General features: G+C 37.9%; 1 protein-coding gene across 15 annotated transcripts in view; it reads left to right on the top strand.

Annotated features, from left to right (window-relative positions):
- The window catches only part of LOC133115569 (RNA binding protein fox-1 homolog 1), a 298065-nt gene that overhangs the window by 226259 nt on the left and 57804 nt on the right, over positions 1 to 14002 (top strand). For 13 of the 15 annotated variants that reach the window (XR_009705835.1, XR_009705834.1, XM_061225379.1 and 10 more), the window contains 3 exons: positions 11333 to 11476; positions 11627 to 11680; positions 13789 to 13881. Coding sequence is in view for 13 of the 15 variants with exons in the window: in XM_061225379.1 (XP_061081363.1) it covers positions 11333 to 11476; positions 11627 to 11680; positions 13789 to 13881 (291 nt within the window). In the remaining 2 variants the exon portion in view is untranslated. The remainder of the gene's footprint in view (positions 1 to 11332; positions 11477 to 11626; positions 11681 to 13788; positions 13882 to 14002) is intronic. The other 2 variants (XM_061225382.1, XM_061225376.1) reach the window with 1 other exon arrangement.

The raw sequence follows: 14002 nt of genomic DNA, 5'->3' as shown, positions 1-14002 counted from the left end.
TGCTGAAAACAGCAGTGGATTTCACAAAGAACTGTAAAAGAGCTCGTCCACAAGTGCAAGTACACAGCGAGCTCAATATTTTGTTTCAGTTATACTTTTTAAACAAAATTGTAATTATTTAACACACTGAAATAATGTATTTAATGTTTTTAAGCCTCTGTGAGCTAGCCAGCTAAATGGCTTGTAATTAGCCTTTTAACCGTCTTTCTGTCTCATTTGTGTGTTGTGTGTTGTGAAGGCACCTTCAAAGTCACCTTTGAAGGAGAGATGACTAATCAGGCAGCGAGGCAACGAGGCATCAAGTCAACTGACTTCGGTTTTGGACACAGCCCCTTTTTCGCCCCTGTAGTAATTAATTTGGAACAAAAACTTTGATGGTTCCTCTCATAGTTTGGTTGCAGGAGCACTGGATGTCTGATTTCAGAAATATTATTCCTCAAGCAGAATGGCCACGAGGGGTTAATAATAAAATAAATAAGGTTTTATGAAAATAAATGTTTGAAGTTGGGAAATTTCTGCAGTTTTTGAACTTGACATTTACCTTGGTGCTTGTAGACTTTATTTTATAGTCTTTTGATTTACAGTGCATTTTGACAGTATTAATCTGACACTTTTATCCAAAGTGATTTAAATATTACAATGGATTTTATTAAGGGTGTGAATGAGAAAGGAGTCTACTGTTTTCACTAGATACAGTAAACCATGTTATTTTTTGGTCTCTGGGGCACCATCTGTGTGACATACTTATTTGTAACATGCACATTGTAGGATTGACTGCAAATACAATGCAAACTCCAATAATGCTGAAGCTAATATTTCAGTTGTTCAGTTGTGAGAGCAATATGCATAATATACGTATAAGTATCAAATCAGGTATCAGCCCAGCACTGTACCTGGAAACCAAAGACAAAAAAGTCAGTGATATTAGGTTACTTAGGGGGGACAAGTTTCAAAAAGCATGATTATATTATTTAACTGGTCAGCCATAAAATAATGATGACATGGTCTATGTATACACAAACTGGCAAAAAAGTGCATCAAGCTTTTTTTAAAATAGCTTTTTTTGATCATTAATTCATGATCTTTCATTAAAACATGCATTTTGCCATGGATTTTTGCCTTCAATCTAAATCACAATCTTTAAATTTACTAGTTAACTATTAATATTTTATACAGGACTGCAGTGAGCATACTCCTATACAGACTTGCACAACAGTGTCAGTTTGTCTGTTGCACTGGGGACAAGCTTTGAATATGACAAAACATACTGAAGAGATCATAAATATGAAGGCACCAAAGGTTAATGTAGTGTGAAAGACTGAGGGACTCTGCCACTCACCTCCTATATCATAATGATACATTAGCCTTTCTTTATCTGAATGGGCCTTGTGACGCTGTCATGGAACCCTAAATGCTTTCTAATGAATGGCATAACTAAACATGAAGCATGTATGCTTTGTTTATTACAATGGGACTTACTTAACTTGCTTAACATTTTTTCACATTCAGATTGTTACTAGCTTACCAATAACAAATCCACGGTTTGCATAATCTTAACTGTGTATATTTTCTAAATGTTATCTAAAGTTTTGCCAGAATATAAATATTGTATGCTGTATTGTGTCATTATTCATGCCATTTCACTGTGAACAATTTGTGTATTCCACAAAGCCCATAATGTAAATTTGAAATTGTCATTTTGTGATATGTCATGGAATTGAAGATGTGCTTTTTATTATTATTTTTCTAAATTGCTGCACTCATCATTAAGCATATTCCAGTACTTTGCCGTAACTTAACAATTGAAGCCAAGTTATTTAGTTAGTTTTTTATTTGTGTGGTGTGGTCTGTTAAATATCTTCACTGTAAACACCACACTAAATATGGTCCCATTTCCAAATCTATTAGAATTTCCCCTACTGAAAAAAAGATCCACGGCACTGAATAAAATATTGGTTGAAAACTGTGGCAACGCATATAAGGGATGGCGTTCTAGAAAACCTTAAAGCATGAATTTAGGTACACAGGTCCTTTGAGTATTTAGGTCAGCTGAAAGCTGCGATACCACACACGAGTGGTAGAGGTTGTTATTGTTTTCTTCCACAGCAAAGTTCTTGTCACATCCACAAACTTCAGCTGCAGATGAGATTGTAAAGGTCCATTAAATCCACTCTGAAGGTATGAGGCAAGCTGTCTAAGAGCAAATCCCTGGTTTCAGTAAATAATGCATGTTTTGCCTACAGCATCCTCCCAATGCATCTGCTCCACTAAGCAAGACGAGAGCAGCCATTCTTTTGGAAATGAACAATACTGAAGCGTGTCTTCCTTCAAACAGCAAACAAATACAATCAGCTGTTATACTTTCAAGAGGATGTACTGTACAATATATCAGCACTTTATTGCTTAAGTATTAGGTTATGAAAGATGTCTGATTAAGATTTTGATTTGGAATCTTTTTTGCTTGGCAGCTAGGAAAGAATACAGAATCCAGTGTGATATTTCTGAACTCATAGTTCCTGCTAATGTTCTTAAATTTCTATAACCATTCTGGAACTTGAAAAGACAATGTAAAAAAATATTTTAATATTGAAAATGTTCACATAATAAAACAATTCAAATGAATATTGCAGATAAAAAATAAATAAATAAATAAATTTTGGCATATATATATATATATATATATGCCATTTAAAATATACCAAACACATGAAACATTTTGCTTTGAAATACAATGATTACCCTAGAATACTTTACATTTCTCTGCATTGAGAAAGGCCTTTGAACAGGTTTCAAATTGAACACAAAGCAGCAGTGTTGTCCCCAGCTTATCATATAAAGTATGCCTATATCGTTTGTTTGGGAGGATGTTATCTGTACTTTCGTACACGCGTAATCTGATGTTGTATTAATGACTAGACCTTTGAAGCAGTGAAATTAAAAGAGGGAGGAACATGATGAATACGAGGCTCGGTCTGGAGCATCATTTCACTGTGTGTCACCTTTCATTTTCCCTATTAACTGCAGTGAAACACTGTCTCCCAGCATGGGCTTAATCCATTCCAAACCCCAATCAGCAGTAGGCTGTATCAACAGTGCTCTAGTCACAACTTACCTCCTTTATGGTGTGATTCAGACACTTCACTGTCCTCTGGCTTATATCAGAGAGTCGGAGCTGTCCTTCAAGAGTAGGCTTTGTGTTGTTAAGCGGTCATGTATTCTGTGTCCGTTTGCGCGTCCGTGTGTGAGTGTGTGTGCATGTGTTTGGTGGGGAGACCATTATATCTTGAATTTTGGAAAAAAATAGAGCTAAAATGTTCAAAATGGCCGGTTAAAGAAAATCATCAACATAAGCACTGGTGGATTAATAAGCACAAAGGTTTTCAATAGATATTGACTGAAAGTGCTTAGCTTGCTTACTGGCACCAGGTACTTCAATGACATCAATGCAGCAGAGCTTGCAAACTGCTGAGAGTTTCAGCATTCAGTAAGGCATAGACTGGCCAAGTGCTCTGTTCTTTGGCTTTGATATCACATGGCAGAGGAGCTGGTGATGTTGAGAGTGGTAGAAAACCCCCTCATGCTTACTCATCTAGCGTCAGTGTGGGTGTTGATTGCAGGCTTGCATTGTGTAAGGGGAACTTGAATACATTTCAAATGTGTACAGTATGTGTGCGTGTGTGTGTGTGTGTGTGAGAGAGAGAGAGAGAGAGAGAGAGAGAGAGAGAGAGAGAGAAAGATAAAGTGTGCGTGCACTGTCCATAGTCTTCTTTTAAGGAGGCAGGTTGATATTAGTATACATTTATATACTGTGTTGCAAGTGGACACACACTCACACATACTAATTTCAAATGCAGACAAGCAGTGCTCATTAAGCAAGTTTCATTAACATCATATTATCTGAAGCCACACACAAATGCTTGGCCAGCTTTCTTTTCATGACACAGAGATGTTTTCCATCTCAATTTGTTTCTACGCACTGCATTGCTTGCGTAGCGTTTTTTTTGAGTAGCGTTTTCAACTTTTTATGCAGTTGTGTAACTGTACAGTAAAAAGTTGAACTATAAATGCCTACCTAATCTCATGGGCTATACGTATCTCTGAGCTCTTTTCAGAACCGCGTTTACATTCTCACAGGGACATTTTGCGGCAGTTTAAATGTCCACTGGGGGTGCTAAAGGGAAGCTTAGACTAACGGCCTCCATCCTGACAGGAGACAGACGAGAGAGCAGGCTTGTTTGCTTGAGAGGCACTGATTTGGTAAAGTGGTTAGCGCATCAGTTTCTCCCGTATGCGATCCGGGTTTGGAAACCATATTTTATACAATTACATATCAAACTGCTTGATGTAAATACTATAACTATATTAAATCAAGAAGGGGAAAGGCATCTTAATTTCTATTTTTCCTCTTTACTCTTATGTTCTGTTGTTAAATTCACACAGCCACCCCATGTTCCTAGTCTACATAATATGTACAAATGGGTTGTTCCAGATAATTTCAAAATGCGTGTTGCATTCCTTAACGTCTGCAGAAAAATGTACCTGTGAGAATGTAATTGTGGTTCTGCAAAAAAGTGCTGAGAGTAATCTCTGGAGTATGTGACTCGATGTGAACAAACCCTCTGCATAGTAGCCACGTCAATTTTACAGGAGACCATAAAAACTGCAGCGAGTCAGTACTTGGTCAAGAAATGAGATACCGGGGGACTAAAATTCGCTTTCTATTATCCCCTTTATTGTTGAAAATGATTTAAATATCCATCCATCCATCCATCCATTATCTTAACCCGCTTATCCTGAATAGGGTCGCGGGGGGGCTGGAGCCTATCCCAGCATACATTGGGCGAAAGGCAGGAATACACCCTGGACAGGTCACCAGTCCATCGCAGGGCACACACACCATTCACTCACACACTCATACCGATGGGCAATTTAGACTCTCCAATCAGCCTAACGTGCATGTCTTTGGACTGTGGGAGGAAACCGGAGTACCCAGAGGAAACCCACACAAACACGGGGAGAACATGCAAACTCCGCACAGAGAGGCCCCGGCCGACGGGGATTCGAACCCAGGACCTCCTTGCTGTGAGGCGGCAGTGCTACCCACTGCACCATCCGTGCCGCCTGATTTAAATATGAAAATAAAAAATAATATCAAGGCAAGTTAGTTCTCCAAGAACTGACAGGGGAGGAAACTTCAACTCATCATATGTTGCAGTATCAAACCAAGCTCTCGCATTTGATATGGGTCCATCAGATACAGCGTGGCTAGGAATCATAGGGTTCAAAGAAACTGCCTTACGAATGCCTCTATGAACTATGCTGTATGATAAATGTGTTGTCTCAGTCTGGAAATGCTGGAACAACTGTTCAGTAACAGGAGAAGGAGTGACATGACAAGCAGCAATGGTTAAAGTTGGAATTGGGTTGGGAAATCTGATCCTAGATCTGCACGTTTGCGCAACTTCACCCTGAGGCTGTGTATCAAGGTGTAATTCAATCGCTAGAAGGCTAGATCATGCATTCAGTGTTACAAACTGGTTTGTTATGGTTACAATAAATAACGCAATGCAAATTTTTTTGCGTAATGGTATTTTTTATCTATATGCTGAGCATGACTGTAAATATCAGCATGCTGGTAGCATTAAACCTATTTCTTGATTGCTTTCATTGTGCATTGACATGAAACAGTCAATGAAGTCTCATTCAATGGAGCACATTCAACAGTAGAACTTCCCTGCGTCTAGTTGTCGTTGTCATTCCTCTTGCAGACTTGGGAAAGTCCTGTGTCTGGTGTGAACATCAAGGTCACAGGACTTTCCCGTGGCCATCGTGGTGTGAATGGGTCGAACGCAGGTCAATCCTGTGTTCAGTATCCTGTGTATATCCTGGGATTTGTGTGAGAAAGGAGTATAAATATTTTCATTCCAGCACCCATGCTTAAGTACAGAGAGTACATGGCAGTTGTTTTACTATTTACCTTTTAAAGCACAGTGTGAGATCAATGAATGGTAAACACTGATAATTGTAGTGTCCACAGTCAGTGTGAAATTGATTTGGATAAAGAGGCTGATCTAAATTCCACCACAGAGTTGTTCCCTTCATCTTGCTTTCTTTAGTTTCTGATTTTCATTAGCAATGTCATTTAGATTTAGATTTTTGTTCTGTTCTGTTCTTTTTATTTGATTTTTTGTTACTCTTTTGTGAAGTTTAAAGTTTTTTTTGCACCATTCACTGACATCTTTTTTACATACAGTAAGTAGCAAATGTGTTTGATTTAGATCAGCTTTATGCACCTATTTTGGGAAATATTTTTGTTGCTTTTAGTCTGTTTGATTTAATCTCTTCTTGTTTTTCAAATACAGTTGTATTAATTCATTAATGGGACATAAAAGTGAATACACATTTTAGAAAAGAAGCTTGAATGTGTCTTATTAATGTCAGAATGAGGAAGTCCTCCTCATGTTTGCCTTTTTCAAAGAAAGCAAAGGGTATTCTGTTAAGCACTTCAAGATTTATGCTCCTCTTTTGGCAGATCTCATAGCTTATTGATCAGTTCAGACGGCGGGGTTTGAAAGCAAACAGAGGGGTTGGTAACTGATCTTAATCAATTAATTGATCTATCACTCTGACCTTATAGATGGAAAGTGAAGTGAAATCTTTAAGGTTCTACATTTGCTACTCTAAATGACTGAATTGTTAGTTTAATTTAAACTCACTCTCCCAGTCTTTTGTTACAACTGTCCACTATAAGTAGGAAACATATTTTCAATTATATTGCCACATGTATCTCTTCTGGAGGGCTGGTTGTGTATGTGGTCATTAAAAAGAGACATTGGGATACGAGCATGTTTTAACAGCAATTCATATAATCCTGTAATTTTCACTTAATATGAATTTCCCAAATTTCCTTAATATTTTCCTTCTATTAATACAACTTGTTTGTTTATGACTGGCAACAATTCTTGCTTTTCAAGTAGTAAACAGAGGCTCAGTCTTCATAAATTCTTTAAGGCATGCCACTGGCCTGGGCTGAAATAGCAGTGGTGTACTGCACCAATAAAATATGCTGTCTTCAGTATGTGCTCCTTTCACAGATCAAACATCCAATCACAATTCCAGTGATATCACATGGCAAAATTATGAAGTTCCAGTGTTCTAATTCATGAGATGTGAATTCTAGTCCACAAAACATGACATTATATACAAATGCAGAAATAAAATGAAATAGATATATCAGGCAGCTGTTGCCAATTTGCCATATGCAGAACACAGAGCACAGAGTGCATTTAACACCCAGATTGAATTGTTGGCTTTTAACACCTAAATTTAACTCTTGGTCTGGTATGATATTAACAAAATCATGGTTATATTTCCTGAAAATTAACACCGGATATACTTTTTTTGGGGGGGATTTTTTCCCTTTTTTCTCCCAATTTGGGAGCCAATTGTACCCGGTCTAATTCAATTAGAGCTAGCATTAGATACACCGCCCACACCCCATCCTTCAGCGGCCCTACGAGAGTGACACGCCTTCTTCAAGCCGTCTCGCCACATGCTGGTAACCGTGATTCTGAGGCGCCCGAGGTGCTTTTTGTGTGGCGATCTACTAACCCTGCCAAGTCCCTCCCCCTGGAGCAGCGAGCCAATTTTGCTGCTCCACGTGAGCCGGCCAAACTTGGCTTTTGGCAGGACCGAGAATCGAACCAATAATTTAACACATTCTGATTTGCTGTGTACCACTTCGGATAAGGAAAGAAAATTAGATGCACTGCCCCAAAAGATATATAAATTGAAAAAAAAAAACTTAATAGCACTGTAAAAATAGCTCCAAGCCCTTGGTTCACAAATGTGTCTCTGTGTTGGTGAGGCAACTAGCCGGAACAAGCACAAATCAGCCAAACATACTGGACCTTGTAGCCATCCATGATGAGGGCTCGACAGCAGTGTGTGCTGTGACTTGTAACCCTCTGCCGCAGACCGGCCTACTCCTGGGCTGCCAGCCAAACTCAGCCAAACATACACAGCAAGCTGGCCCTCAGTCATCCACAGGCAAGGGAGATGCCTGAGACTCCACCAAAAATCTGGGTTTGATACTGAACTCATATCTTGAGCTAAAAAAAAGACATTCCCCCATTTTTATCAGCCCTGTCACTATCATATTTTCTTCTTTTCTGTCTTTTTTCCCATGGTATGGGCTGGGAATCATCAAAGCTTGTGTGTGATACATTTGCCGTTTCATGTTGGCTTGCTGACAGAAGGCAGAGGCTGGTGCATAGCGAGTCTCTGTAGGTTATTGTTAAAATGGAGAGGCCTATTCAAGCTACTCAGGAGGAGATTGAGAGGGAGGCAGAGAGCTCTTGATCATGGCGTAAATTGATTTCAACTTAAGGATCACTGCTGAGGGTGCCTGGGCATTGCACAAGCAGTTTTGTCAACTTGAACTACCCGTGGGGACACAAGGAAATCAGCCTTTTATCTGTTGCTCTGGCCCAATTTACATGGGAGGTTGAGAGGAACCACTCTGCCGAAATGAAACATATAAATATTTGTTCTCTGAGGGAGTGATGAAACAAAGGAAGACACTTAAGTATTTTGTATGAGGGAATCTAACTGAGATTAGTGTCTATCTCCTCTTCCCCTTTCTTTCTTAAAATTACTTGAAGGAATTCAAGAGCCACAGGCAAACTTAACCTATTTTCTTCCAATATAGCTTACAAGCTTAGAGTCTTATCTGACATTCTGCAATCCCTCTGTTTACTGGGAAAATAGAAATAACCCTGTTGAAAAAAAAAACAGCTCAAGCAAAGTTTTGAACCAGCTGGTAGCTGGTAATTTCAATATGGTCATAGGTGGATTTTACCCCATGGAACTATAACATTTTTGTGAGAAATTGAATTTTTAACGAAAGAGATAATATCATGCATACGATATCAGTGGCATGCTTTTTGCTTCACACCACTTCAATTTATCCTCTGAAGCTTAACATGATCAACGTCTGAAACTTTTTTTATGATAACACTGCTTTTTTATTTTTCATTTTTAAATCATAATTTCTAGCTACCCTTGTTTTAAACTAAACCAGTAAACCAAACTCATAATCCATCATTATTAAATGCGCTAATCTCAAATCTGGCTGGGCCATCTGTTGCACTTTCAAGCATGATTTCCATTCATTTTGTAAGCAGTTTTTAGAATCAGTTTTGTTTGATTCTAAAAACTGTTTAACTGATTTAAGGTCATTATGAGGTTTTACTGTCATGTAACCTAACCAACCTTTAGCCATAATTTACAGAAATCTGTATGAATATAAAGTATAAATGTGATACATTGAATGTTAATATTTTACGTCATACATACATTATGCTGAAAGTAATGGAAGTTACATATCTATGTGTGAACATACTGTATATGATGCAACATATGGAAGGAAGATAACTTAAGTTGATAAATTGATATAATCATAATAATTTCCTCCTGCAGAATTGAAAAAACCATCATTGTAGGGTGTCATCATAATTAAAGCAAGGTGACTTGTATTCCTCCAGATGGATCATTGTATCCAAAATACTATTTCTTGTGAAGATAGGCAGTCATGTTCCTTCATTTATCTGTCCTGAAAAACTACCCTGACCTTTTCTAAGGCAGAGGTCAATACCTAGTGGCTAAGGTACATGACTGGGACTGGAAGGTTGGTGGTTCAAACCATGGTGTAGGCATGATAAGATCTGCACAGCTGCTGGGCCCTTGAGCAAGTCAAATTGCTCACATTGCTCTAAAGTGGATTGTCCCTTGCTTATTCAAATAAACTGTAAGTCGCTTTGGATGAAAGCACGTTTCTAGTTTCTAAATAGCTGTAATGTAATGTAACCATTAAGAAATTACAACCATTTGTTTACAGACATAATCCCCCCATTTTAGGGGAGCAAAAGTAATGGGAAAATTGGCTGCTCAGCTTTTTCTTGGTCAGCTGTGTGTCTTGGCATCATTAGTTCAAACACAAGAAAGCTAACAAAAGGTCTAGAGTTGATTCTAGGTGTGGCATTGCATTTGGAGTCTGTTGCTGCTGTCTCTCAACATATGAACTGAATAAGTGTCATTGCCAGTAAGCAGCCCATCATGAGGCTGAAAAATCCGAATAAATTGATGGATGACATTATGTCAAATGTTGGGTGTGTCAAAATCAATAGTTTGATGCATTGTCAGGAAACAAAAATGCACTGGTGAGCTCAGCAATAGTAAATGACCTGGTGGACCATGGAAGACCACTGTAGTGGATGGCCAAAGAATACAATATTGTAGAATAGATCATGAATTCTCTCCAGGATGTGTCAAAGACCAAAGTGAAGAGATGACTACAGGTGCCACAGGTACATTACATGTTATTTGGCTGTCACTTTTATCCAAAGCGACTTACGGGTTGATTATACTAAGCAGGAGACAATCCTCCTCCTGGAGAAATTGTGGTTAAGGGCCTTGCTCAAGGGCCCAACAGCTGTGCGGATTTTATTGTGGCTACATCGAGGATCAAGCTGACCTTGCAGGTCCCAGTCATGTACCTTAACCACTACGCTACAGACTGCCCTAAGGTAAGCATGAGGAAGAAAATGGACAGATTAGAGTTTATTAAAAAAATTCAGAAGAAGCTGTTGAGCTCTGGAACAAAATATTATGAACAGATGAGATGAGTATGAACCTGTACCAAAGTCATGACAAATGGTGGAGGTAGTGTTATGGCTTGGGCATGTTTGGCTGCCACTGGAACTGACTCATTTGTATTCTTTGATGATGTAATGGCTGATGGCAGCAGTATGACAAATTCTGAAGTGTTGCAAAACATCTTATCTGTTCAGATCCAACCAAATGCTTCCAAACTCATTGGACGGCACTTCACTTTGCAGCAGGACAATGGCCCAAAACTAGACTGCTAAAGCACCAAATGAATTTTTCAGGGCCAAAAAGTATAATGTTCTTGATTGGCCATCCTGAATCCAACAGAGCATGCATTTCACCAGCCGAAGAAAAGACTCAAGGCAAAAGAAACAACAGAAACAAACAGGAACAGGTGCTGGCTGCAGTACATGCAGAGCATCACTGTGGAGGATATCCAGCATATGGTGATGTCTGTGGGTTGCAGACTAGGTAGTCATAAAAAGCACAGGATTTGCAACCAAGTACTAAAAATGTGACAAAACATGGTTGGGCGGGTGGGTCATTTAATTTAAAAGTAATGCCAGAACATACCTTTGCCACCTGGCATCTGCATCAGTTCCTGGTTTCTTTCCAAAGCAGTGGGCATTCTTGTCTCACCCCATGCCTCTATCTGATTCTCTAGCAGACAGACGATGCAGCACAGACTGACGGCCAGCAACAGACACAGTCCTCCGAAAACACAGAAAACAAAACACAGCCCAAACGACTCCACGTCTCCAATATTCCTTTCAGGTTTCGAGATCCAGACCTCAGGCAAATGTTTGGTGTAAGTATTTCATCTTACATCAGCACTAGCAAAAACTGAATTCTGGAATGTTTTTTTTCCACTTTAATTCTGTTTTACCAATGTAACATACCATAGCATATCAGTTGGTATTCGCTCTGAGATAAACCTCTGACTTTATTTCATTTACAGCAATTTGGTAAAATCTTAGATGTTGAAATCATATTTAATGAACGGGGATCTAAGGTATGTGTTCTATATCTTTTTCACCTGCATGCTTTCTTTCTTGTTGGGAATCGTTTAGATATGAATAATGATGAAGAAAGAACAACTGAATTTTCCAAATTGAACATGCATATTACTGTTCGATGTAGGCAGTGTACATTGTAACTGTATGGTAGTGACATATCTAAGTACCAGTTAATGTCAGCTACTATACAACTATAATAATTGACTTTAAAATGTTGTGGATGCAACGTATGGAATCAGGGTACAATGTTCATACATTGCTTTTTAAACATAGGCTCTCTTCAAATGGAACCATTCGGTTTTTCTTATTTCATATCAGGTGCATGATTTTAACAATTTGAGAGCTTCATATTAATTTAAGCCACTCAGGACATATAAAAATCTCATATAAAATATTGTATTCATGTATATGTGACCAGATAGACTTTACAGTAAGCGCACTTAATTCCTGCCAAGAATGTTTTGATACATTAACCTTGTAGAAGTTATTGCTGCTTTCATTAAGTACATTCGTACTTAAGCTGTTTCAGATTCTTCTTCTTTTTATGCCATGTTTAGATCCCAGCATATGTTGCTGTCTTGAAAAAAACAAAGTATCAACCAGCATTGCCAGATTCTACAATGGTCACATGCAATGGGCCAGTGGGGTTTAGCAAAGTTAATGACTGTTACTTTTTTGTTCACGTTCCCACTGCCTATAGATTGATATATGTTTATTGCAGTTCCATCCTCTATTTGATAGGCGATTGTCACAGATAAAAATAGTGGTATGCATGTATGCTGAATGATGATATTCCTTATAAAGAAGCTCTCACCATGTTAAAGTCAGGAGCACAATGAATCTGCTATTGTATGTATGTTTGACTATTCTAATTTGTCAACACAAGGCCTATCCAATGACAGTCAAGTAAGTTTTTATTGATAACTGATACTGATACAAAACGTAAGTTTTGATTGATAACTGATACAGAATATATCAGACTTGCTAGTTGGTTACATGAAACAGTTCTAGAGAGACATATGCAATTCAAAATAAGATTAATGATGTGAGGTATATTGTTTGTTTTTAGTATATTTCCTAGCTCTCTACATTTTAATGAGTTAATTGTCATTGCTCATCTCTTTATTCCATTACATGTTTAGTAAGTGGCATTCGACAAAGATCACAAAGTGAATTTAAAACATTATTTTGATTGTTCTGTTGTCATGGGTTAATGCTGAAGTTTGGAAATATGTTAATTGGACACATTTTAAGGGTCAATTTATACTTTTAGATAGCCTATCTAATAATGTGCAAGAATTGCCTAATTTGTTTTGAAACTGATCATGAGTAGATAGCAAATGTGCATTTCTTCTTAAATTTTAGCCAAATAATTATTTATAATTGAGTAAAAAGCAAAAACTGTTAGTAAGTAAATATTAATGTTAAAGCTCTGCTGACTTAACCAGCAATATATTAATAAACAGTTTCTAACAGCATAAGCAGGTCCTTATAATGTGATCAATTTTTAATGTGTCCCTTATGTTGCATGAAGAACAGTGTTATCACTATAGCACGACTTGTTCTTCAGTATTGTGGCAGTGATCAATTTTGAGCACAAGCTATTTATTTTTATTTTTTCCTAATATAACACATATTATGTTCAGTTGTTGTTGAGAACATATCTATGCATGAAAAAGGATTTGTTCACTTTCTGTTTTCATAATTCTAGTCTCTTATGCTTTTGTATTCTGTGTGGAACACAAAATTTACTTTGATCTCCATTGTTGGAAGATTTGTTTTCTACTGTTATGACCTGTTTAAGGTGTTTTTCCTTATTTCACTTTCAGGAATTTTAATTTGTTTTATTTAATCTCTCAGGGGTCTCAAATTTTAAAAGATTATATTGTTCATATTGGTTGCTTATTGATTGTGCATCTCAATGCTGATTTATGTTGTTTTTTTTTTCTTCTTCAATTTGCATGTACAGAGCAAGAGGCAAGACATGTTAAAGCACAGTGAACCTCTGTAAAATAATGATAATAAGTAACAGAGTCAATTTTTGGTCGGTGATGGAATTAATAATGTGCATGTTGTTTTCCCCCCCTCTCCCGCCTGCATGTAGGGATTTGGTTTCGTAACTTTCGAAAATAGTGCTGATGCGGACAGGGCGAGGGAGAAATTACACGGCACGGTGGTAGAAGGCCGTAAAATAGAGGTGCATGTTACAAATACTTCCCTTCTCATCTTTTTTTATAAATGTCTGCTTCACTCTCATTTTGTTGTTTCAGATGCATCATTTGTCTGTTCATGTGGTCCCTCTCCCCCCCCCATATAAA

This window comes from Conger conger, chromosome 2 (assembly GCF_963514075.1).
Source record: "Conger conger chromosome 2, fConCon1.1, whole genome shotgun sequence".
Classification (NCBI taxonomy): Eukaryota; Metazoa; Chordata; class Actinopteri; order Anguilliformes; family Congridae; genus Conger; species Conger conger.
Note: the sequence above shows the minus strand (reverse complement) of the source record. Positions and strands in the feature narration are given on the sequence as shown.